At 38.7% G+C, this 23123-nt stretch overlaps 1 protein-coding gene across 50 annotated transcripts in view; it reads left to right on the top strand.

Moving 5' to 3' along the window:
- The first annotated feature begins 1610 nt into the window (after positions 1–1610).
- Positions 1611–23123, top strand: part of obsl1b (obscurin like cytoskeletal adaptor 1b) — a 39584-nt gene continuing 18071 nt past the window's right edge. Inside the window, exons 1-25 of one of the 50 annotated variants that reach the window (XM_073913019.1) lie at positions 1611–1876; positions 4595–5711; positions 7122–7391; positions 7509–7769; positions 7880–8185; positions 8262–8528; positions 8621–8896; positions 9079–9354; positions 9512–9781; positions 10108–10383; positions 10688–10963; positions 11193–11510; positions 11609–11680; positions 15363–15638; positions 15892–16137; positions 16442–16717; positions 18017–18292; positions 18370–18642; positions 19693–19968; positions 20050–20325; positions 20410–20685; positions 21298–21573; positions 21660–21929; positions 22050–22316; positions 22413–22682. In XM_073913019.1, the coding sequence (XP_073769120.1) occupies positions 4697–5711; positions 7122–7391; positions 7509–7769; positions 7880–8185; positions 8262–8528; positions 8621–8896; positions 9079–9354; positions 9512–9781; positions 10108–10383; positions 10688–10963; positions 11193–11510; positions 11609–11680; positions 15363–15638; positions 15892–16137; positions 16442–16717; positions 18017–18292; positions 18370–18642; positions 19693–19968; positions 20050–20325; positions 20410–20685; positions 21298–21573; positions 21660–21929; positions 22050–22316; positions 22413–22682 (7141 nt within the window). In that variant the 5' untranslated portion in view covers positions 1611–1876; positions 4595–4696. Of the gene's footprint in view, positions 1877–4594; positions 5712–7121; positions 7392–7508; positions 7770–7879; positions 8186–8261; positions 8529–8620; positions 8897–9078; positions 9355–9511; positions 9782–10107; positions 10384–10687; positions 10964–11192; positions 11511–11605; positions 11681–15362; positions 15639–15861; positions 16138–16441; positions 16718–18016; positions 18293–18369; positions 18643–19692; positions 19969–20049; positions 20326–20409; positions 20686–21297; positions 21574–21659; positions 21930–22049; positions 22317–22412; positions 22683–23123 lie in introns of all 50 variants that reach the window. The other 49 variants (XM_073913017.1, XM_021479074.2, XM_073913020.1 and 46 more) reach the window with 49 other exon arrangements.

Genomic DNA, 23123 nt, shown 5'->3' with positions numbered 1-23123 from the left:
TCAAATAAGATTTGTTTATTCTATAGTACTTGTGTATTCAACTAAACACTCCAGCATTGAGGCAAGTGTCTTACCCAAATCTGAACAACAGTGGTCACAAGAGACAGTTACTGTAATAAAAGGTGGAAACAAGGGAAAGTATGAGAACATCTGTCAGTATGAGAGTCACTCCACATACACCTCCATAAGGTTAATGTTAATTTAAACATTTATTTAAACTCAAATTTACTGCTTCAACACAAAATCTATGAAGATAGGAGCCAACTTGGGATGTTTGCCATTTTGCTTGGTCTTTATCAACCAAATAATAGCTATTATCAGACTCTCTGTGTTGTTTTTTACAACTATTCCTTTTCCAAAGTCCTTATCGCAACAGGTTTCAACACATAAAGAAACAACACACTTGCTAATAACTTCTTTAGCAGCTGGGGGATTTTAGAAGTTTCAAAAAGAGGACCGCTAATCCCTGCAGGTTTTCACAAAGTGGCTTGTACAAACCGTTTCATTGCCAGGATGCTGGTTTCAGGGTTCAGGGAAAGATCACATTACTTCCAATGGCTGAAATCAGAGGAGGCAGCATTGAGCCTGTGAGATGTGAGCCTCTAAACAGCTGAGGGGTCACTGCTCTCTGTGTTCACCCTCACACATTCGTAAGCCGTCTCACACGTGCACGCAACTCCCCCCTGGATCTGTTCTTTGAACGTTTCGTTTTTAGATATTTCCACAAAGGCATTTCACAGTTGCCCAGTTTATTTAAGGACACTTTGCTGTACCTTCTCTGACAATGAAATGCATTTTGAAAATACACCATTGGCTGTCACATCTATGCTGTTGATGAAATGTTCTCAGTGTTACACTATCGGTTACACTTTGTTTTGCTGCTCCCATTTAGACATTCTGTTGACTATTTTAACAGTTCCCAAAACAGTCTACTAACTCTCTTATTAGAGTAACACTGGCAGACAGTTAGAATTTCTTATAGTGAATATAGATGGAGTGAATATAGATATAAAATGAGGGTTAGCAGACATTAACCAAGCTGTTCTGCTAAATTTGTAAGTTAACATGCTGTAAAGCAGTTACATTGTAAGTGTTGGTCATCAAAAGGGGAGCATCAAAATAAAGTGTTACCATGTTATCAGAGAAACATTGTTGCCTTAGCTTATAAACAGGGCCGAGTATGTGTGATCTGCATGCTTAATAATTTGGAGGGCTACACCTGTAAGGTTGATGACAGATCCCATAAAATTATGACCATTACCAGGAATCCTCGGCAGTCTTTGGATGGCTTCGAAGGACCACGATGGTACTGCTGCCACAAACAAAAGGTTGTGAACATTCAAATGTATGCCGAAAGTTTTCAGGAGGCCAGGAGGCTGCTGCCCTTCTCCTTAGGTTTTATTGCAAGGTCTCAAGTAAGTCAAGCAATCTGCTCAGGACGAGCCATCTAACCTATCTTTAGCCACTGCAAGCAAGTGAATGGAGAGCCTGACTTATCTTCACTGCTGTCATCGAGGCTGCCAGTATTTTTAGGGGACAGCAGCAGCTGCAAAAGCATTTAACGGTCTTCTACGAACAATGACACTAGGGGTGTCTCAGGACTAAACACCACAGAGTTTGTGGGACCGCTGGAGCATTCAAAGGAAAGCGGTCTGATAAAATTAAAAACATCTTAAAAGGGGCACGTAGGAGCCTTGGCAAAATGGACAGGTGACACGGAGTAGATGTTAATGAGGAAGACATACCACAACAAATCTACGAAAGTGGAAAAGGATTATTCGGTGAAAAACAAAATACTGCTGGAAGGGTGGTGAAGCAGAAGAAGCTGGTCACAACGGAATGTATATTGACAGTTGTCTCTGAGGACCGAACAGAGGTAGGACATGTTTATGTTACAAAGAGCAGTTTCCCTGAGGTCAAAGGTCAGTCTTATTAAATTAGGAGCACAAACAAGAGGTTAATCCCCTTTTAAAGTCCTGAGGGAAACTGGATTGCTGATGTTATACAATAATCCCAGTTGGTGGTATAATACAAATATCCACATTCCCAGTGTTTATGATGAGATCTTCAATGAGTTTTCAGTCTATATTTAAACGCAATTAGGGAATTAGTGTGTTTAAGACTTTTCAATTGTTGGCAGATTCTTGCAAGGTTGTTTTGCATGTTGTTTTATTGTCTTGTTCATAGCGTGGCACAAACTTCAACATAAAGAATGATAAATAACTAGAAAATGTTTAAGGTTTTGAAGAGGATACTTGGATCCCCGGATCAATTTCTGTGGGTTAGTTGTGCGTCATAGATTCCCAGGATTAGCGATTCATGAGTTGTGGTATCCTAAAGCAGATAAACTAGCCATAGCATATAAACATCTCCTGCAGATCGCACAGGCCAAACTTGCAGCGTGATTGAATTTGAGAAGCCACAAATAAAAAAATTCATATGAGGACATGGTAAACCAATATGCTTTGGATTACCTCATGTGCAACAAAGGATGTTTTCAGGGGAATACATTGCTTAATAGTACAGAGCAAGAACTTCTTGAATCAAATGAAAAACAAACCAATTTTGACAATGACATTTAAAAGCTAAATTTGTCAGTGCATTTGCTAGTGCAAGGCATGTAAGGGAGGCATAGAATATTTTGACTGAGGTCCCCATGGGGTGTGTCCTGCGCGAGTGTGTGAGACCTGTGTTGTATGTGCACGCGTGTTGTGTGGTGCGCTTTGTGATACCTGACACATGCCCTCTCACAGGTCTTTATTTAGGGCATACTATATAAAGCACTTTCCCATTGAAATACAGCACCAGCTGTGTTAGTTATGTGTTGTGGTCACTGTTGCAATAGGGCTAAAAGACTATTCGCCATCTATATGGGTGGCTTGCGCTATTTTCTCATAAAGCATAAAATCTGAGAAGGTTTTAAGCATTTAGTCCTTTTGTTCAAAAGAATCATTTCGTAATTGAGAGAGCCAAAATTATTAAACTCTACTAGTAAACAAAAACGCAGTGTCAACAAACAGTTTTAATCAGCAATTAATTAAGAGGTTATAATTAAACCTCTATACCCTATTTTTTCTTGTTTTTCTGAGGAGATTCTACTATTATAGGTCACTTCAGGTGGCTTATAGACAACTAATTTAAAGCTAATGACTAATGACTCATCATGATTTGCTCTGGACTAAATAATTTGTTAGACACCAAACTTTCACTGCAGCTATTTTAAAGTGCACTCACACTATGCTATCCGAACAGTGCCCAGGCGTGTTTCCCGTTTTTTTTTCTTCACAAATTTGAGTGCTCCGAATCGGGCCCAGATGCGGATCAGTTGGCCATCCCTAACCTGGTTGGAGGAGGTGTGCCAGAGCGCGGTTCGGTTGGGCTTTGGCACGGTACGCTTGTAGTGTGAATGCAAATTATGCCTGAGCCTGAAACTGAAGACACAATGTCACTTTTAAGGGCACTGTTTCATATGGATTTATTGATTATTCTTACATTTCAATAAACGCAAACTGTCGTAGTTTATTAAAGACGCAAACCTCTTGCTGCACCTTCAGCAAACCTCCTAACGCCTGCAGCACGAGGACTTTTATGATAATTTATGAATGTCAAAAGTTGTGGATCTGTTCTGCAAATTATTTGACTGCGTGCCACTGCATCCCAAACGACTAAAAATAATATAAAACAATAGAACTAAAGCAATGTCCACTGTGCTGAGTGAGAGCGCTTCTCTTCATTTTAAATTGAACAGTCGCATCATCAATGACTAAAGCATTATCAGGTTCGATAGTTAAAGATGCAGTGTGAGTGCAGGCCATCGGGGGAGAGGGGAGGGGGACAACTGCGCTTCGGCATGATTCAAGGCAACTGTACCTTGTGAGAGTACACCCTTAGGGAGCATTAAGCAAACTGACAGAAATAGCTGAAATTTAACATCTCTAATGGTCTGTTCACACTAAGAACAAGAACTAAAAAGATTACTATAAGTGTGCATGTGATGTACTATATTGTTGTATATTTTAAAGGCATTCCACAGTTCTCTTGTCTGCTGCTTTAAATGACTGTACTTTTGAAAGCAGTTTTGCTGTCAATGTGTTTTTTGTTCCATTATCTATTGGGATTTTTTTTTTCTGAAAGTAATCATGACAATATTGTTCTGCATGGTTAAAATTGTGATATTCTCTACTATCCTTTCAACTTTATAACAAGTTCTAGAACTAATTTATTAGCATTATAGCTATCACTCTTGATATGACCAAGCCAGGTTAAAATAATTTAAAGATTAAAATGTCCTAAAATGTTTTTAAATCACAATGCATCCTATTTTTTTTTTACATTGATTCCTCAATATCTCTCACAACCTTCATATTTAAATACACTCTCAGAACTACAGGTTAAAAAAGGCCATCTTTGAGGTGGTACGTTTTTTGTACACTGATTGTGCTATTATGAACCAAATGTTAACCTTTTAAAAAGAAAGTGCAACAGTGACAGCTTTTATACCTTTATTTCTAAGACTAAAATATTATAAAATGTATGAAGCTGCTGGAGGTTATCAAAGCCTAAATTAAACATATTTTTCTTTGTTATGATTCAGACTTACTTGATAAACAGCTGGACAACCAAATTCTCCAGAGCAATAAATAGACTGAATGCCTGTAGCCTGTCAATCTGAGTGGAGGTTGGCAAGCGAGAAGGGATGGATGTGTTTGGTGGAGCACCACGGTTCCTGGCATACCCTCGGCCTGTGGTTGTACAGAGTGGCACAGATGCAGTTCTGAAATGTCAGATCGGCGGAGATCCCAGACCTGCCGTTATATGGGAAAGAAACAATGAGAAGATTCATCCAGAGGGCAGATACCGGGTGTTTGAGGATGGAAATGTCTACAACCTTATAATAACTTCAGTGACAATGGAGGACAGTGGGCAATACATCTGCAAGGCAAAGAACTGCATTGGAGAGACTTATGCAGCAGCCACTTTAAAAGTAGAAGGTGAAGCACAGGAGATGGAAGTTCGGGAGGAAAACAAGCCACGCTTTCTTATCAAACCCCTCTCAACTAGGGTTGGACGAGGAGAAGATGCCATGTTCTCCTGTAAGCTGTGGGGAAACCCTAGACCAGAAGTAATGTGGGAGAAGGATGGTAAGAAGTTGAATGAGATCTTTGAGAGCACACATTTCTCCATCAGCTATCAGGATGGAGGGTGGTTCCAGCTGAAAATTTTCAAGACGAGAGCACCAGATGGAGGGGTGTATACGTGTAAGGCCAGGAATGAATTTGGAGAGAGTCTGGCAGGGGCTGTGCTGTTAGTGGATGCTGGACCAGGACATGAAGATGAAGGCAACCGTAATGGATACACTAACGGCCACTGGAAAGCACATCAGGGGAAACAAAGAAGTGGTAGACAAGTTGCGACCAGGCTGAAAGATGACCCATTACCTAATTCAGCCAAAGTAAAAATGTTTGCAGTGACAGAGGGGAAACATGCAAAGTTTCGATGCTATGTAACAGGAAAGCCAAAACCAGAAATATTATGGAGGAAAGATGGGAAACTTATCTTGTCTGGAAGACGGTACCTATTGTATGAAGACAGAGAAGGTTACTTCACACTTAAAGTTCTCTACTGCAAGCAACAGGACAATGGAGTTTATGTCTGTTCTGCTTCAAACACTGCAGGACAAACACTAAGTGCTGTACACCTCATCGTCAAAGGTAAAGTTATCTGAATTGAAATGTGAAACTTGCCGTTCAATACAAAAACAAGACTGGCATACACTTATATAGTCCAATACAATTGTGTTGCTGTCTGATGTGTCAAGCATTTGGTCCCCTAATAAGCAGTAAGTTTTATGATGATTCAGTTGTAGGAAATGCATCAAGGGAGCTTTAAAATGACCTGACAAGGCCAAACTCATTAACATGAAATAGATTCCATCCAGTCCTACAGTATATCTGCAAAGTCGCTTAGGCTTTGAAAGGTCTGAGGCTCACACATGTGATAGAAATCTCTGGAGACAAGCTCAAATTTCTCACATGGACCATCAAACAGTCAAAACTGATTGCTTTGCATGACTATATCGTATCAGAGCCAGGCAACACCAAACATCCTAAAAGGGTTTCAAGTTACCAAGGCTAAACTAAAGGTATGACTTCTGAAGCCAGCATGAAGGCAGAAAACACATAATGGGATTTTATATTGAATCCACAAAGTTTTGTCTATATTCTGTAAACATACAATTATCTGTATTTCTCTAATATATTTACAGTATTTCAAGATCTTTTATACTTTTAAACAAGACAAATACCAATTATTTAGTTTTTTTCAGTATATATAACACAAACTGATTTTTTAGGAAAACAAATTTACCCAAGTAATTTTACAAAACATATTGAGTCAAGTCACAGAAAGCAATATCAACAAAATTGGTATAAATTCCATGCATGAATATCCTGACTGAGACTAGCATATGCTAGCGCTGGTCTTAAAGATTCATAGATATATACACTAGATATCGCATAAGGACCCGAGTATGCATCAATAGCGCTGCCACATTTGTACAGTCCTCCCAGGACAATAGTTATTCAACCACACTAGTCAATACTAAAGCCAATGTAAAGATGCTGGACTTTAGCGCTGTGTATGGGTGGACCAACGGGAAAACTTATGATTATAAGTAACATATGAATAACATATGAATAAGTGTATATATCTCTGGCTCTGGATGGCCAGTCCTCCACTGCACCTTGGTCTCAAATTCGTTTCAAAGGAGCACTACCCTATGCTAAAATGGCAGCTCTATTGATGCATTCTTTCCATTAGACAACAATAGCATAGGCGACATTTAATGTAATTATCTATTTTAAAGGTTAACAAACATAGTCATGTAGACCATAAGCAAAATGCACAGTTGATAGGTATAATAACTCTGGTGATGCTAACTAAGGTTGTTCCATGGTGGGATCACCAGCGTATTAGCATCTAAAATACAACATATGATGGCCATTGTCAACTGGGAAGGTATTTTATATTTTGCAAACATATTTCTTTAAGGATAATTTATCTCTATTCATTACTGACTTTTTTTTTCCTTTGGAATTTTTTTTTTTTTTTTGTAACAACAGAGCCACCTGTTCGATTTAAGCAACCATTGAATGACTTGCAAGTATGGGAAAGGGACTTGGCTGTTCTTGAGTGTGAAGTTCCTGAGGACTCTGTTCCAATCACATGGTACTTAGAAGACAGACGACTGCAGCCTGGAGCCAAATATGGGATGGAAGAGTGGGGGACAAAGCGTCGACTAACAATTCGTGATATTGGAGTTGATGATGATGGGATTTATCTCTGCGAGATGGCTGATGGGGGCAGAAGTATTGCTGAGGTAGCAGTCAAAGGTAAAAAAACCTAAAAACTTCAGCATCTGCCATCACCTGTCAGGGAAAACAATCGCTAAATCGCATTTGCTTCTGTATAATTTAACTGACTTTAACTGCAAACTTGGTCTCTTCAAGGCACAATTGTAAGAAAGCTGCCACGAAAAGTTGACGTTCTGGAGGGGGAAAATGCAGCATTCTGCGTGGAAGTAGAGGAAGAAGAAATGGACATTCATTGGTACAAAGATGGAACAGAGCTGAGAGAGACTCACCAGACCATTCTCAAATCATTTGGAAGAACCCACATTTTGGTCTTTGTAAACACCACACCACAAGACTCTGGTTTGGTCATGTTTTACGTTGGTAGATCAAAAACATCATCTCAGCTACGTGTTAAAGGTAAAAATAAAATGTGTAAAATGTGTTTACAACTATTAATCTCAAACACTTCCAATTCAGAATGTATAGCTAATTTCAATTAACCTCCTCTACCTCTGTGGTAATTTCAGCGGCAAGGCACTGTCCACCAAGCTGTCCTATAGGGGTACAAATAAACACAGAAAGAGCAAATGCAGCTCTTCTTTCCTGGTTTCCAGCACAAGACTCTCGAAAGAATCCACCTTCAGGATATATTATTGAACGACAAGAGGTTGGCTCACAAGAGTGGCTTCAATGTTTGACCACAGACTCTGCAACCTCAGTGGAGATTCTTGGTGACAGTGTTCCATGCGAGGCAGATTACAGATTTCGGATATGCAGTGTCAACAAATATGGAAGAAGTGGAAATGTAGAGTTCCCTCGAGCAGTTCACCTTGGTATGTTTCTTAATGAGGTTGACCATTCAATACATGTCAAGAAAACACTAACAAATTTAATATTCCATGTTTTTAGTTCCAGTTGCAAGAATCCAGGCACCTTTACAAGATGCTTTAGTGCCAGAGGGCCAGGATGCCTGCTTTACCATTGAGCTCTCTGCCTCAGTTATAGGCACTTGGTTCCTAAATGGAAATCAGCTTCAAGACGATGAACGTTTCTCCATAAGGCGTTCACGTACGCACCAGTCCTTACGCATCCGGGGGGTTCGAGACACAGATAATGGAGCAGAGATCACTTTCATTGCTTATGGAATTCGCGATTCTGCTGCTCTGTATATACAAGGTGGAAACTTAACTTTGATTTTCATGCACTTAAGAATCATTTATGAGCACATCATATTACTAATTGTCATGTTATTCTCATATGTCTTACAGCTCCACTTGTAAAGTTCACTCCACTTTCTGAAATGGATCGAAATAAATTTGTAGAGGTTGGCAACCCTATAGTGCTCTACTGTGAGCTGTCAGACCCTGAGGCTCCAGTTCGGTGGTACAAGAATGGTGTTGAACTTCAATCCATGGAAGGTCTGCATATCCAATCAGAAGGAACAATGAGGAGGATTGTCATCCAATCAGCAGAATTCTCCCACTCAGGAGTTTATAGCTGTGATGCTATTGATGACGTCATCAGGTTTAATGTGGAGGTGGAGGGTAAGTCATTTTTGTTCTTATTTGTTATTTCTGCGTGCGTAAATCACTAGAATAAAGGTATTTATTGATAACTTTAATTGCATAGTATTATTCAAAATTATATGAAGAAAGCCTGACAATGCAATGTTGCACTTGCACTTCTCCAAAGTTTACCAAATAATGCTAAATCAAATCACATATAGCCCCACCAGTGAGGTTCTCAGTTGTTCCGGAGGGCAAGAGGAACAAATCAATAGAAGTAGGTACAACGATAGCACTGCAATGTGAGCTCTCAGACCCAGTTGCCCAGGTCTCCTGGTACAAGGATGGTGTGAAACTTCTACCACAAAGTGGAGTAGACTTCAAATCTGTGGGCACAAAGAGGGAACTTGTTGTCCAGTCAGCTGAATTTTACCACTCAGGGGTGTACAGCTGCAAGACAAGAGGTGATGCTGTTCACTTCAGTGTGGATGTTAAAGGTGATTTACATTTTTACTAGTGAAATACATTTTACTTTTTTACTCAACTAACACTGACAAGCCAATGCCAAAGTAAATTAAGACAGCACAGATGTTTTAATATATTTTTTAATTAAATTGAAAAGGTGAGAACTAAAACACTCTAAAATATCCGTAGCCCCACCTGTGAGGTTCTCAGCTGTCCCTGAGGTTAAGCGGAGAAAGTGCATTGAAGCAGGCTGCCCCATTACTCTGCAGTGTGAGATTTCAGACTCTGCTGCACAAGTCCAGTGGTATAAAGATGGGAATCTTGTAGAATCTGGAGTAGACATCAATTCAGATGACTGCATGAGAACTCTCAGTATTCAGTCAGCACACCCATCTCACGCCGGTGTGTACAGCTGCACAACAAAGGATGATGTCCTCGAGTTTCATGTGGAGATAAGAGGTGACTTTGCAATCGTTTTATCCTGACTTACAAATTAACTGTATTGTCTTGCGATTACGCTACTAACAATCACTGCTTTCAGTGTTGCCCTTTTGTCAAATTCTTGTCAAGTATTGTTTCAAGGATTTGTTTTTACTTTTGTTGCACAGTACCTGTCTCAATTTTGTTCTGCTTTTTAAAATGCTTTTGTTTTACAAGTTTAGATTATCTTTCCAGACATGGTCTTGCATTATTTTTATCCGTTAAATGTTATCTTAAAGCAATAGGTCTTTTATTCTGGATAATTTCTTGTCATTCTTGATTCTGACATAAACCATCATCTATAGCTGCACCGGTGAGGTTCTCAGCTGTACCGGAAGCTGGGAAGAATATATGCACCGAAGCTGGTGGCCACTTTGAACTCTGCTGTAAGGTATCAGACCCGGCAGTCCACGTCAGCTGGTTCCACAATGACACACAGCTTCAGCCTGAGACTGGTTTGGATGTTCAGTCAGAGGGAGAAGCAAGGACTCTGATAGTCAATCCAGCTGAGCCAAGACATTCTGGATTGTACCGCTGTGAAACATCAGACGACTCTGTCCAGTTCACTGTGGATATCAAAGGTGATTTGTGACTTTTTGAGAAACCTGTACATCCAGTAACACATTTGCAAAACTAGAAGCAAACTAACAATCAAGCTTTTCTTGTTGTCTGCGTCTTTTAGCATTGCTGTTATGGACATGCCTCTCACCATTGCATCCAACTTATGGGCAGAGATTTGATACAAATGTTACATGTTGTGCATTATTTTATTTAACTTGCTTCTTGGCAGATGGTCTGAGAAATCACACATAGGCAGTCTAGATAACTTTAAAATAAAGGCTATTAATTCTGTATATTCTTTAATAATGAACGGATCATCTTTAGACCCACCGGTGATGTTCTCAGCATTACCAGATACTGTGAAGAACCGGCTGATTGAAGCAGACAACTCCACTGATTTGTATGGTGAGATCTCAGAGCCAAATGCCAAGGTGTGTTGTTACAAGGATGGTGTAGAGCTCGTCTCAAAAAGTCAGCCTCATATCAAATCGGAGTGTACCAGGAGGACGTTAGCTGTCAAGACAGCACAGCCCTCTAAATCTGGATGGTACGACTATGTGAGAACGGGTGATGTCTTCCAGTTTAATGTACAAGACCAAGGTGATTTTTAAATATTTGCTTCTAATCTACTTAATGTTTTTTGTGTGACGACTAACAGCTGTGTGCTCTATGTAGCTTTTTATTCTTCTTTTATTCTGAATGTATTCTGAAAATGTTACTGGGTACATGTCATTGGCTTCATCGGCCATAATTAGTTCTGTCTTTATAAGTATAGAAAATTAGTCATTTACACTGAATAAAGCATTCCTCTGTCAATGGTCACCTGTAGTGTCACCGACCATTTTGGCTGATCCTGAAGTTCAGAAGACCAAATTCGTTGAAGAAATGGAATCCGTTGTTCTACCTTATGAGATCTCAGACCCTGCTCCATATGTCAGCCAGACAAAAGAAGAGAAGGTCATGCTTCCTCAATCAAAACCCGAACCTGAATTAGAATCTAATTCTGATTTTGATCCTGAATCTAAACATGAAGTTCACTTAGATGCATCAAGAGGAGCTTTAATCATCCACTCACCCGAGACATCTCTTGTTAAAGTAAAATGCCCAAAGACACCAGAGGATCCCATCCAGTTTGAAATGGACCAAGGTGGTTTGCCACTTATTTGTACGCCATTCTGTATTTGGAGCACTGTCATGGCTGAAGCAAGTCAGTTATTGTTTTCTTTGTGGCTTTTCTAACAGCAGAGCTGTCTCACTATGAGGTGTTCAGTGGTGAGATCTATGATGACTCTGTCCAGTGCACTTTGGATACAAAAGGTGATATAATGCTACCTCAACTCAAGCATTTAACCCAGTGCCTCTGTGCCACTAACAAGGACGTTTTAATTATCCAGTGGTTCTTCCTGGAGATGTTGGTTCCCTGCATCTTGGTTACCTACCCAAAAAAGCTCCCAAAACTAACCCATGCTATAATGTCTTTATCCAACATCAGTTGGTCTGCAAGTCTTCTAAACTAACTCATTTTGTAGACTCACATGTCTTCATTCTTCATTGAAGCACATTTAATTTCAACTTATACAGTTCACCGTCAACATTTGCTTGAGTCATCTTGTTCATGTGTCATTCAGAATCATCATCACAATTGAGGTGCTTGAAATATAGAGCTCTGAAAAATAGAATGAATGATTGAGTGACTGAAGTTGGTGATCTGACTTCTTGCGTAATCATGTTTTGTTTTTAATGTGTGTTTTAACCACTGTTTGACTTGTTTTTAGACCAATATGTGACATGGTCATCTCTTGTACTTTACAATCTTGAAATACTCTTAAATAACAAGTAAACAAAATTACATCTTGAAAAGCTTTTCTGACTATGAAGACACAAAAGTACTTCAACTTCTCTTTCTGTAAACCACTCAACTATAGAAGAGTTTCCGAGAACACCAGGAACTGAGGCTGAGATTATATCTGAAAAAGAGAACAACAAAATAACAGCAGAAAGATCTGGAGAAAAGATCCAGTGGGAGACTCCAGTGTCAATTCCCACAACTTTCAGGTTGACTAAAGAGGAACCACCGTCATTACCAAAGCTACAGCAACAGCTACAATCACTGGAACAGCCAGGGATACAACCAATGACCCAACCACAGTTGCAGTCAATTCCACAACAACAGCTGCAGCCAATGCTGCAACCACAGATACAACCAATGCTACAACCACAAATACAGCCAATGCTACAACCACAACAACAATCTGTGCCACAATCAGAGCTGCAACCACAGATACAACAAGTTCTACAATCACAACTACAACAAATGCCACAACTAATGCAACAAGCACAAATACAACCAATTCTACAACCACAGCTACATCCACAACTGCAACCAGAGTTCCACCTACAACCACATCTTCAGCAACAACTACAGCTGCAGATAACGAACCAGACAAATACTTCAATTTCTGAAGGCGGCGACTCAAATCCCATCGCAACAGAAGAGAGTGGCATGGATCAAGATGACATAGCTTTTAAGGTGGATGTTGAAGGTGATTTAAATAGTTAGCTCCATCATTCTGCAAGCAATGATGAGAGCAAAATATAAACCATTGACATGTATCACCTAACAACCATTTAATGTCATTCTTCTCTATTTGGAACCATTTACTGAATCTGAAAAACTTCAACTTACAAAGACATAGAAACAAAACAGCCCTGTTCTACAGTGTAACTGCATTTTCTTAAGTACTCCACAATAAAATCCCATCACAAAATATTAACAAAGATCATCAGACTAAAAAATGCTGTTTTTTCATTGAATCTAACTTCTAGCAGAATGCCATTTTGATACAAGCTTAAAAAAGTAATTCTATAAACACGTTAGTAGTCTATTTAGCCTAGGAAACAACATATACAATGTAATGTGTCATAACTGTAATACATGTCTCTTTTCGTATAACCTGAAATATCCCTAGCTTCAAGGACAAATTTTACATCAATTTGTGGAAAGGATGAGAGCTTGCCCATTGTTGCAGACCGTTCCAGTATACTGCTAACTGAGAACTCAGACTACACAACCCAAGAAAAACCTTTAACAGTCCAAATGGATGAGAAAACCATGACTTTCAATAAACCTACAACAAAGAAAGAGATAATCCATTCATCAGAGATGTGTTCAGAAGGAACATATCAGACTGTTACCAAGGACGAATTTCTTGCATGTCAAGAGGACGTGAAAGGTGATTTAAGACTATATATTTAACAGAATTAATGAACAAAAGCAACTAACCATGTCTGGCTTTTGCTTAAATGTTCTGTGCCCTAGTCAATCCAATGTATTCGCACTTACACTCTTGATAGATAACTGACTATAAAACATGCTTTGTCCCCTCAAAACTGAAGAAGTGGGTCATAAAGCAGAATTATTTACACAACCACTTGAAACTGAAGTTGTAAGACCCATTGAAGATGGTTCTCAAGTCCACTGGTACAAGGATGGAATACAATTCTGCTCTGAAAATGAACATGTGGTTGAACAGGAGGAAGATTTACAAAGACTGAACATTCCAGTGACAGACTTGAGTCAATCAAGGGTAGAAAGCTTCAAGACCCAGGACGATGACATAATATTTAAGGTGGATGTCAAAGGTGATTTTAAACTAGTTTAACTCCACACTGCTACATAATCAGTTTTAATCAATCAAGCATTATTAAAAAATTTTTAAATAAACAAAATGATACATTAATGGAGATAATTATACTAAAATAACAATTTAATAAAAAAATATATCGATAAAGTAGCGTATACCCATAAATTTATTGCAGTATAAACAAATATTTCTCACTGCTATGAAGCAAACACAAGCAAACCAAAAAAACTTTCTTGGCATGCATGTTACATGTTAATTATAAAGCTTGTTTATCTGTTTAGGTAAACTTATCTGCTCACATTAAAACATATTAAATTAAACCCCTTAGCTACATCCTTGCAAACTTCAACTATTCGTGAGACTGAATGGAGTGAGTCAAATGATGAAACAGACATTGCTAAATTCCCACAACCTGATGTATCGAGCACAATGGCAGAGGTGTGCTGGTACAAGGAAGTTGAGGAGCTCCCACAATGTGACACAATCACCCAATCTGAGGAGACTATTGGAGCTCTTGTTAAAACAGATGAGCCATCTCACTCTGAAGAAAGCGCTTCTGAGACAGATGATGTCCCAGTCCAGTTTGCAGTGGACCTACCAGGTGATTCATCAGTCATCTACGCCAGCTCAATCCATCCGATTACCAAACTAACCACTTCAATCATGCAATTGTCACTAACTCTGTTGTATCTGTTGTTTAGATAAATGCCAGACTAATAGGGGCTAATGTCAACACTGAGGAACATTACAGTAGATATATTCTTATTTAAGATAAGGTTTTTCATTGACCTTTCCCTTTTGTACTTTAAAGTTCAAAATTATTTTTAAAACAGTACCTGGACAACTGGCATTAACAGTCTAAAGAATGTTCAAGTAACCATTTTACAGCAATTGTTAACTTCGATTATCTTGTTGCACATTTATTACAACTACAACTAATATTATAATTTTTTTAAGTGATAGGAAATCACATCACTAACAAACCTGGCAACTAAATTAAATTTACGTATGTTTGTCTGATATTCGTTGTTCATGTTTTTTGTCTGTTAAATATCTGTGATTTTTTTTTTTATGTTGTCCATTACTCTTGCGCTACTAATATTTCATCTTATATTCTCATGTCTGAGTATGTTTATTTTTGGCTTTGTTATATGGTTATATTGACCATTACAGTTAACTTCCGGTACACTCTTAAACCATTTAATGTCCAAATGGACTCTTTGGTAAAATACTAAATGTCTGTCAATATTTTGTCCCATTCTTGAGGATGAAGTTTTAAGAATAACTAAAAATTGACAATATGCATGTTTCATAAATCGACATAAGTAAATGTGTTTGTACAAAATTGTGTGTAGCTCCACCTGTGATGTTCTCCACGATCGATGAGGTTCAACGGAATAAATGCATTGAGTCAGGACGACCCTTTAAACTGCAATGTGAAGTCTCAGATCCTGACGCGCAAGTCTGGTGGTACAAAGATGGAAATGAGGTGCTTCCTCAAGATGGTATTGTCATTGGGTCTGAGGAAGGGATAAGAACACTCTCTGTGCAAGCTGCTGAATTATGTCACAGCGGAACATACAGATGCCAGATGAATGATGATGCCATCACATTCCATGTGGAAATCAAAGGTGATTAGATTTTTATTTTTCACGAAGACACCACTTGAGATGTGTTTAAATCTCCTTGCTAACCATATATTGTGGTTATTCAAATGTAGACCACAAATATTTGATTCTTTATTCTTCTAAAGCTGCTTGGCATGTTAACTTACCATCAAACATGCACATAATAGCCAGTCATTGTCAAATAAATCAATAAGGTTCCTTCTCTATGCCATTCACGACTCTGTAGCTCCATCACTGAAGTTCATTCCAATTTCAGAAGTGGAGAAGAACAAGTCCACCGAAGTAGACTCACCAATTGTTCTGAAATGTGAGCTATCAGATGCAACCTCTGAGGTGCTCTGGTGCAAAGATGGTAGAGAGCTGGCCCCAAACCCTGAGCTCAATTTCCAAAAAGATGAAAATACACGGAAAATAAAAGTTGAATCAGCAAAACTGTCTGATACTGGAAACTACACCTGTCATGTTCAAGGTGATACCGTATCATTCAAGGTGGATGACCAAGGTGATTTTCACAACACTATTATAATTATCAGATAATACAATTTTTAATCTGCAGTGTATTGTTTTATGACCCTTATAAATTTCTTTCATTTCTAATAGCTCCTTTTAAAAGGTTACTTCTCTATAACAATTATTACCACTCATTGAAACCCTTCTTCTCTCCCCTCTTGGTACCTGAGCAAATACTCCCACTAATATATTTGTAGATTAATCTTACTTGTGTTTATTTTTTGTTTGTTTGTTTTTGTTTACAAATTAATGTCAATAATTTCCAGCGCTTTTTAACACTTTCCAAATTTTCATAGCTCATCCTGTTAGGTTCTCAGCACTCCCAGAAATTGCAAGAAACAAGTTTATTGAAGCAGGTTGTCCCATTATACTTCAATGTGAAATCTCAGACCCTACTGCCCAAGTTTCCTGGCTCAAAGATGGAGTCGAACTCCAACAACAGAGTGGACTTGACATCCAATCAGAGGGCACTATGAGGAAAATGATCATCCATTCAGCTGAGCTCAAACACTCAGGCGTGTACAGCTGTGAGGCTGTGGATGATCTCATAGCATTCAAGGTGGATGTTGCAGGTGATTTTGAGTCTACATACTTTTTCTCAAAACCACTAACAATGTGTCAAATAACGCTTCATCCACTAAATGCTGTTTGCCCTAATCATATTTTAACAAAGTAAACATCCATACCCAAATAATCAAAGCCCCATTCCTTTAAACATTATTTTAATTTCCTCACCATTTCTGCTGACACAATAACAGTAAAAAAAGACAGGTTTCTTTCAAATTACTTATAACTATACAATATCACTGTATTGTATAGATTACACTATATCACCTAATTTAAGCATACTCATTAATGTTCAGAAGTGTATACTTCAGAACAACAGCATTGAATGACAAGAAATATTTTTTTGTATTACACACAGAATCCGTAGTGTCTCATTCATTAGTCTTAAGTAAATTTTAATCTTTCTTTAATCTTTTAATATTTCATTATTTTTCATAATCTATTTGGACATATTAGAAATACTTTTTTGGGTAATTCTTTGAATTTTGACTGAACAAAAAATCCTCTTAGCTCCACCAGTGATGTTCTCAGCTGTTCCTGAGATTGAGAAGAACAAGTGCATTGAAGCAGGCGGGCCAATCATTCTCCAATGTGAGATATCTTATCCAACAGCCCTGGTCCAATGGTACAAGGATGGATTACGGCTTCTACCTCAATCAGGGGTTTACATCCAATCACAGCACACGATGAGGACACTGGTTATCCAATCGGCAAATGTATCCCACTCTGGGTTTTACAGTTGTAATTCTGCTGATGATATCAGCGAATTTTTTGTGGAAGTTAAAGGTGACATATAAACCTTATCCAACGTATTATGTTATATAACTAACAAATACATCACTTTGTAGAGTTCAGTTTCCATTGGGTGAAAGCATTCTTCTCTACCTTTCGACAGATCCATTCTGCTGCTTTTATGGGCTCCTTAACCATTTCCCTAATGCAGGAACATTTTTGAAGCTTTACAAGTTTGTGTGCAATTTTTCACCAATTACTGCCATCCTTAAATGCTATTTAACCAGCATCTTGGTTCTCTTTCTTGTTGAAGAAACCATTCACGCTGGGCAAGCATGCCTTGTAACCAATATAATCTGTGCTTAACAGCACTTCATTCTCATTAAGCTTTTATTAACTGTATTCTCATGTACTTTTATTTCATTTGGCTTTTAGAGTGGAGAGAGTTCTACAGGCTGCCCAAGCAATCTTCATCAGAGCTTGAACTGCATGCTTAACGTGTCACTTTTGTGTAGCAGAGTGAAAGCAGCGTAACAAAAATAAAAAAAGAGATAATTTCCTTCTCATTGCAGCACCTCCGGTAACATTTGCCTACATACCAGAAGATGATCTGCACAGAAATATTGTGGAACAAGACAATATACTCCTTCATTGTCAAGTGTCTAGGTCAGATGCTACTGCACAATGGTATAAGGATGGAGTAGAGCTTAAATCCACTAGCAACGTCCTCATTGAGGTGGAAAACGACATTCGAAGGCTGATCATACTCTCAGCTCATCTCTCAGATTCTGGGACATATACCTGTCGTGCTGGAGATAGTGCTTTAGTATTTAAAGTTAACGTAAGAGGTGAGTATAGACACGCTCACAACACAACAAATCTGATAAAATTACATTTACAAGGTTTAATTTATTTTGCTTTACAGAACCTCCAGTTATGATTGTATATCCCAAGGAAGATGTACACCTTGATCGCCATGTTCCTGAAGAAATTGTTCTCAGCTGTGAACTTTCACGACCAAACGGAAAGGTGACATGGTTCAAGGATGGACAGAAACTACAAGAGAGTGAAAACATCAAGCTTAAGACAGAAGGTCCATACAGACGGCTAAAAATTCTGCACAGTGGTATTGAGGACTCTGGAGAATATGTCTGTGACACAGCTGATGATTCTATATTTTTCAATCTGAACATAAAAGGTATTGAATTCAGATCGATGGCATATTGCATGATGAAAAATAATTAATAATAATAATTCATTTTATTTGTAAATAGCGCATTTCTAGACACCCAAGGTTGCCTTACAATAAGCATCAACAGCCATGCTAGGACAAATTAAAACCAATAATAAAACATTACCAAACAAGCATTGACCAAACAAGTATAAATACACATTGTGAATATGAAATAACCTGATTTAAAAAAATGCTAAAAAAAATAGTTAAATGAAAACCTGCTTAAAAAATGGGTCTTTAGACGAAATGTCAAGACTATCACTGCTCCTTAGATCAAAGGGAAGCAAGTTCCTTCGTAGCCATAGAGCTAAAAGATGTCTCGCATTGTGCTTAATCGAGTGCGAGATGGTACCAGGGAGAAAAAGCTGGCTGATCCAAGAGTGCAAAAAGGAATATAAATATAAGTTCAGTGTTGAGGAGCAAGATTAAGAAGTGCCTTGAAAGATAGAAGTAATATTTTAAAATCAACTGGAAACCAGTGAAGCTGATAAAGAAGCGGTGTGACATGCTCGAGAGATCCTAGAGATGACACGAGCTGCATGGTTCTGAATCAGTTGGAGTTTATGGAGAAGTTTAGAAGGAAGCCCAGTAGAAGTGCATTACAGTAGTGAAGTAAGTGATATTATGCAAGTGGAAATATGCAGTATGCGTAATATTATTGATGTGACCTTCAAATGAGAGTGTGCTATCAAAGATGACACCCAAACTCTACCTGCACAGAAGGAAGAATTGTGCTATTATCAATATCCACTGTGAAATTATCAGCTTTATCCAAAACACTTTTAGTCCCAATGAGAAAGGCTTCAGTTTTGTCGCTATTTAATTTTAAAAAGTAAAAAATAAAGATTTGTGACTAGACCTAAAAAATAGTATTTAGGATTACAAAGCCACTTTACATTAGAAAACCATGCACAAAGATTTGCATGAATTATGTGCAATAAATGGAAGGAATATGCTTTAAGAATGTAAATCAGGCAACACTGATGTTGACTTTTATGGTATGTCTCCCTATAGAACCACCGGTACGTATAGTTTCTCCAAGTCAGTCCCAAATGGAACTTTGCCAGCAGACCTCTGAAAGGATGGTCCTGAGCTGTGAAATCTCTAGACCTAATGCCACTGTACGCTGGTATCGAGATGGTCTTGAAGTGGAAGAGAGTGACAGCCTAATTCTGGAAGTTGATGGTGTCTATAGGAGACTTATCATCCCAAAACCTACCGTCAAGGACTCTGCAGAATATGTATGTGACACCACTGATGACTCGGTGACCTTCTTTGTAAATATTGCAGGTGTGTCAAAGACTCTGTTTAAACATTCATCTAAAAAAATATTTCTGGGTTCTCAATTTCACTGACAATTTATTTGTGCAGAGCCACCAGTCAGATTTATTCGGCCAAGGAAAATGGCCTATGGAGTAGAGAAACTTGTTGGTGAGATTGTGGTCCTTGAGTGTGAAGTGTGTCGACCAAATGCTGAAGTTAGCTGGAAGAAGGATGGAGATGAGATTGAGGAGAATAGCAACGTAACTATCACAGAGGACGGCACAAATCGTCAGTTAACCATTCACTCCGCAGACTTTGAGGATGCAGGGCAATATGTCTGTGATGCCAGAGATGATGTCATGGATTTTTTAGTAAAAATCAAAGGTACAATTAAATGATAAGTAGATTGAAATTGTTTTGTTGAACCCATTACTACAACCAGTTAAAATTCAAGCCTCTTTCTTCCAGATCCACCACTGAAAATTCTGCGGAAAGCTGACATAGAAACAAAACGCCAGTTTATGGTATCTGATGCCATTGTGTTAAAATGTGAGATCTCAAGAGCAAATGGCGTGGTCAATTGGCTAAAAGACAATGAGAAGATTGATGGAAATGAGCATTTCACCTGTGAAGAAGAAGGGGCATTCAGATCTCTGATTGTCCTAAATGCTGAGTTGAGAGACTCCGGAGAGTACATTTGCGATGCACAAGATGACAAAGTTGTCTTCAGTGTTACTGTAGAAGGTACTACTATTTAAAAGTCAATGTACACAGTGAAAAACATGTTTGCACTTGTCTAACTAATGCTTGTCATTGGAAGTACTTTTAAAAGTACACTGTCCTAAAAACAACTACAGTATATACCCATTTATAGAACAATTAGGTATAGATAAAGTATAACTTTGCAGACATCCCAAGTTGGGTAAAGTAATTCCCGGGGGAGACAGAGTTGATTTGCGGGAGAGTGGGGGTTTGTGGGGGGTGATGGTGAGTGACGTATCTGAATGGGGGCATGTGCGTGGGACGTACCTGAAGAGCGGTGGGGGTGAGTTGCGCGCGATGTAGCTGAAGAGCTGGGAGGGACGCGATGGAGAGGGGTGTGCGACGTATTTAAGGACTGGGTGGGAGACGCACGATTTTCGGGAGATTATCATTCATTTGCGGGCATCCGTGAGTCTATATGCATTTGCGGGATACTCCCGGAACTTCCAGGAGACCTGGGATGTCTGACTGTGTCCATGTAAGAAATGTACCTTTGAATATACTACTTTAGGGACAAGCTGTTGCACTATTAAATACTATTTTTGCACTGTCTTTACTGATAGTATGGAAAAATAATTTATTCTTTTTGCTCAGAAGCTCCAGTGTCCATTGTTGGAAATACACAGAAGCCAAAACACTGCATATTACTGACAGGAGATGAGCTTTCCCTTGAGTGTGAGGTGTCTCGAGTAAATGCTGTTGTCCAGTGGTACTGCAATGGACGTTTACTAAAGCAGGATTCACGCACACACATTGAAAGCAGTGACACAATGAGGAAGCTTGTGATATCTGGACTTCAGACATCTGACTCTGGGGAGTATCTCTGTGATGCAACTGATGACAAAATGATAACCATGCTAACAGTTCAAGGTAAATTGATGAGCAGGATAGCAAATAAATACTATTTCACTTGTAGTAATTGACATATTATGTGTAAATATCAATTATTTCCATAGATCTTCCCTTCAAATTTATCAAAAAAGATGAAAAAACAAACATTTCAGCCTATGAAGAAGACAGTTTGACACTACGTGCCACAGTCAACAGAGTCAACGCCCCAATTAAATGGCAGAGAGGTCGTGATTTAATCAGAGGCGATCGGTTCAACACAACAAGTGATGGAAACACCCACTACCTTACCATTAACCCACTCAAGAGAGGGGATAGTGGTGAGTATACATGTCACTTGGGAACTGACGAGATGCACTTCAGTGTCCACGTCAAAGGTAAGACCAGAGAAAACACAAATACATATTTTACAATTGCACAAATATCTATCTGCAGTAATAAGTTGATAGCTTGTACAGGGTTGTATTACAATGTTGTCTATATTGTTTATGAATCAGCAATGAAGGTGAAATTCTCCAAGCCACTGGAAAACATAGCGGGACTCAAAGGTAGCAATGTGGTTTTAAAATGTGAACTGTACAAGTCAAAAGGAGATGTTCAGTGGCTGAAAGATAGTCAAGAGATTGCAGCAAGCAGACATTTCACGATCAGAGCTGAGGGTCGAGTGAGAAGTTTGACAATACATAACATCACAGAAGATGATGCAGGAGAATATGCTTGTGAATCCAAAGATGAAAGGACATCAGCTACTGTAATGGTCAATAGTAAGTTAAAGGTTACCAAAGGACATGTCAAGTTGCGTAAGTTTATCCTGAAATTAATCATATTAATTTAACACCATCTTCCTTTTATATTTCAAGTACCTCGTATTGTGGAGTTTGTTGCAGAGCTACACAACATGACTGTAATGGAAGGAGAAGACGCAACATTTAAGTGTGTGGTGTCTCCAGAGGATGCGAAGCTATCCTGGTTTAAGAATGGCCAACATATTTCATCAAATGAGAAGTTCAACATCTCCAGCAACGGATTATGCCATATGCTGCATATCAAAAACTGTCAAGTCTCAGATAGCTGCTCATTGACAGCTGAGGCTGAAGGTGTGATTTCCAGAGCTCTCCTTCAGGTCCAAGGTAGAACATCATTCATCATTATTTCACAGCCTTACTTGATTTTCATTTCCTTACAAATTAATTCAGTTAGCTTTAGGGGGGGTCATAAAAAACATTTTCTACAAAATGGTACTTGCACAGGTCTTTAATGCCATGTCAACATGTTTGAGTTTAATAATGACCCTTTCAGGCATGCCTGAATTGTTGAAAAGGTGCTTATGATGGCTTGTGCTTAACAGCTTCTCCAGTTAGAATTCCACTCTTAACTGACAGAGGCAAGTGTTACTACAGCACATAGCAATGTAGAACAGGGAGTTACACTCCAAGCATTAGCTATGTGTCTATCCAAGAACGTGAATTAGACTAAATGCAAAACTGGAGTATTCATCTATTGAATTGAAGAGAACTTTCTGATAAACTGGCACTAAACATAGCACTTGGAATTTGCAACATATGGAATTT

The sequence above is a fragment of the Danio rerio genome, chromosome 9 (genome assembly GCF_049306965.1).
Source record: "Danio rerio strain Tuebingen ecotype United States chromosome 9, GRCz12tu, whole genome shotgun sequence".
Lineage (NCBI taxonomy): Eukaryota > Metazoa > Chordata > Actinopteri > Cypriniformes > Danionidae > Danio > Danio rerio.
Note: the sequence above shows the minus strand (reverse complement) of the source record. Positions and strands in the feature narration are given on the sequence as shown.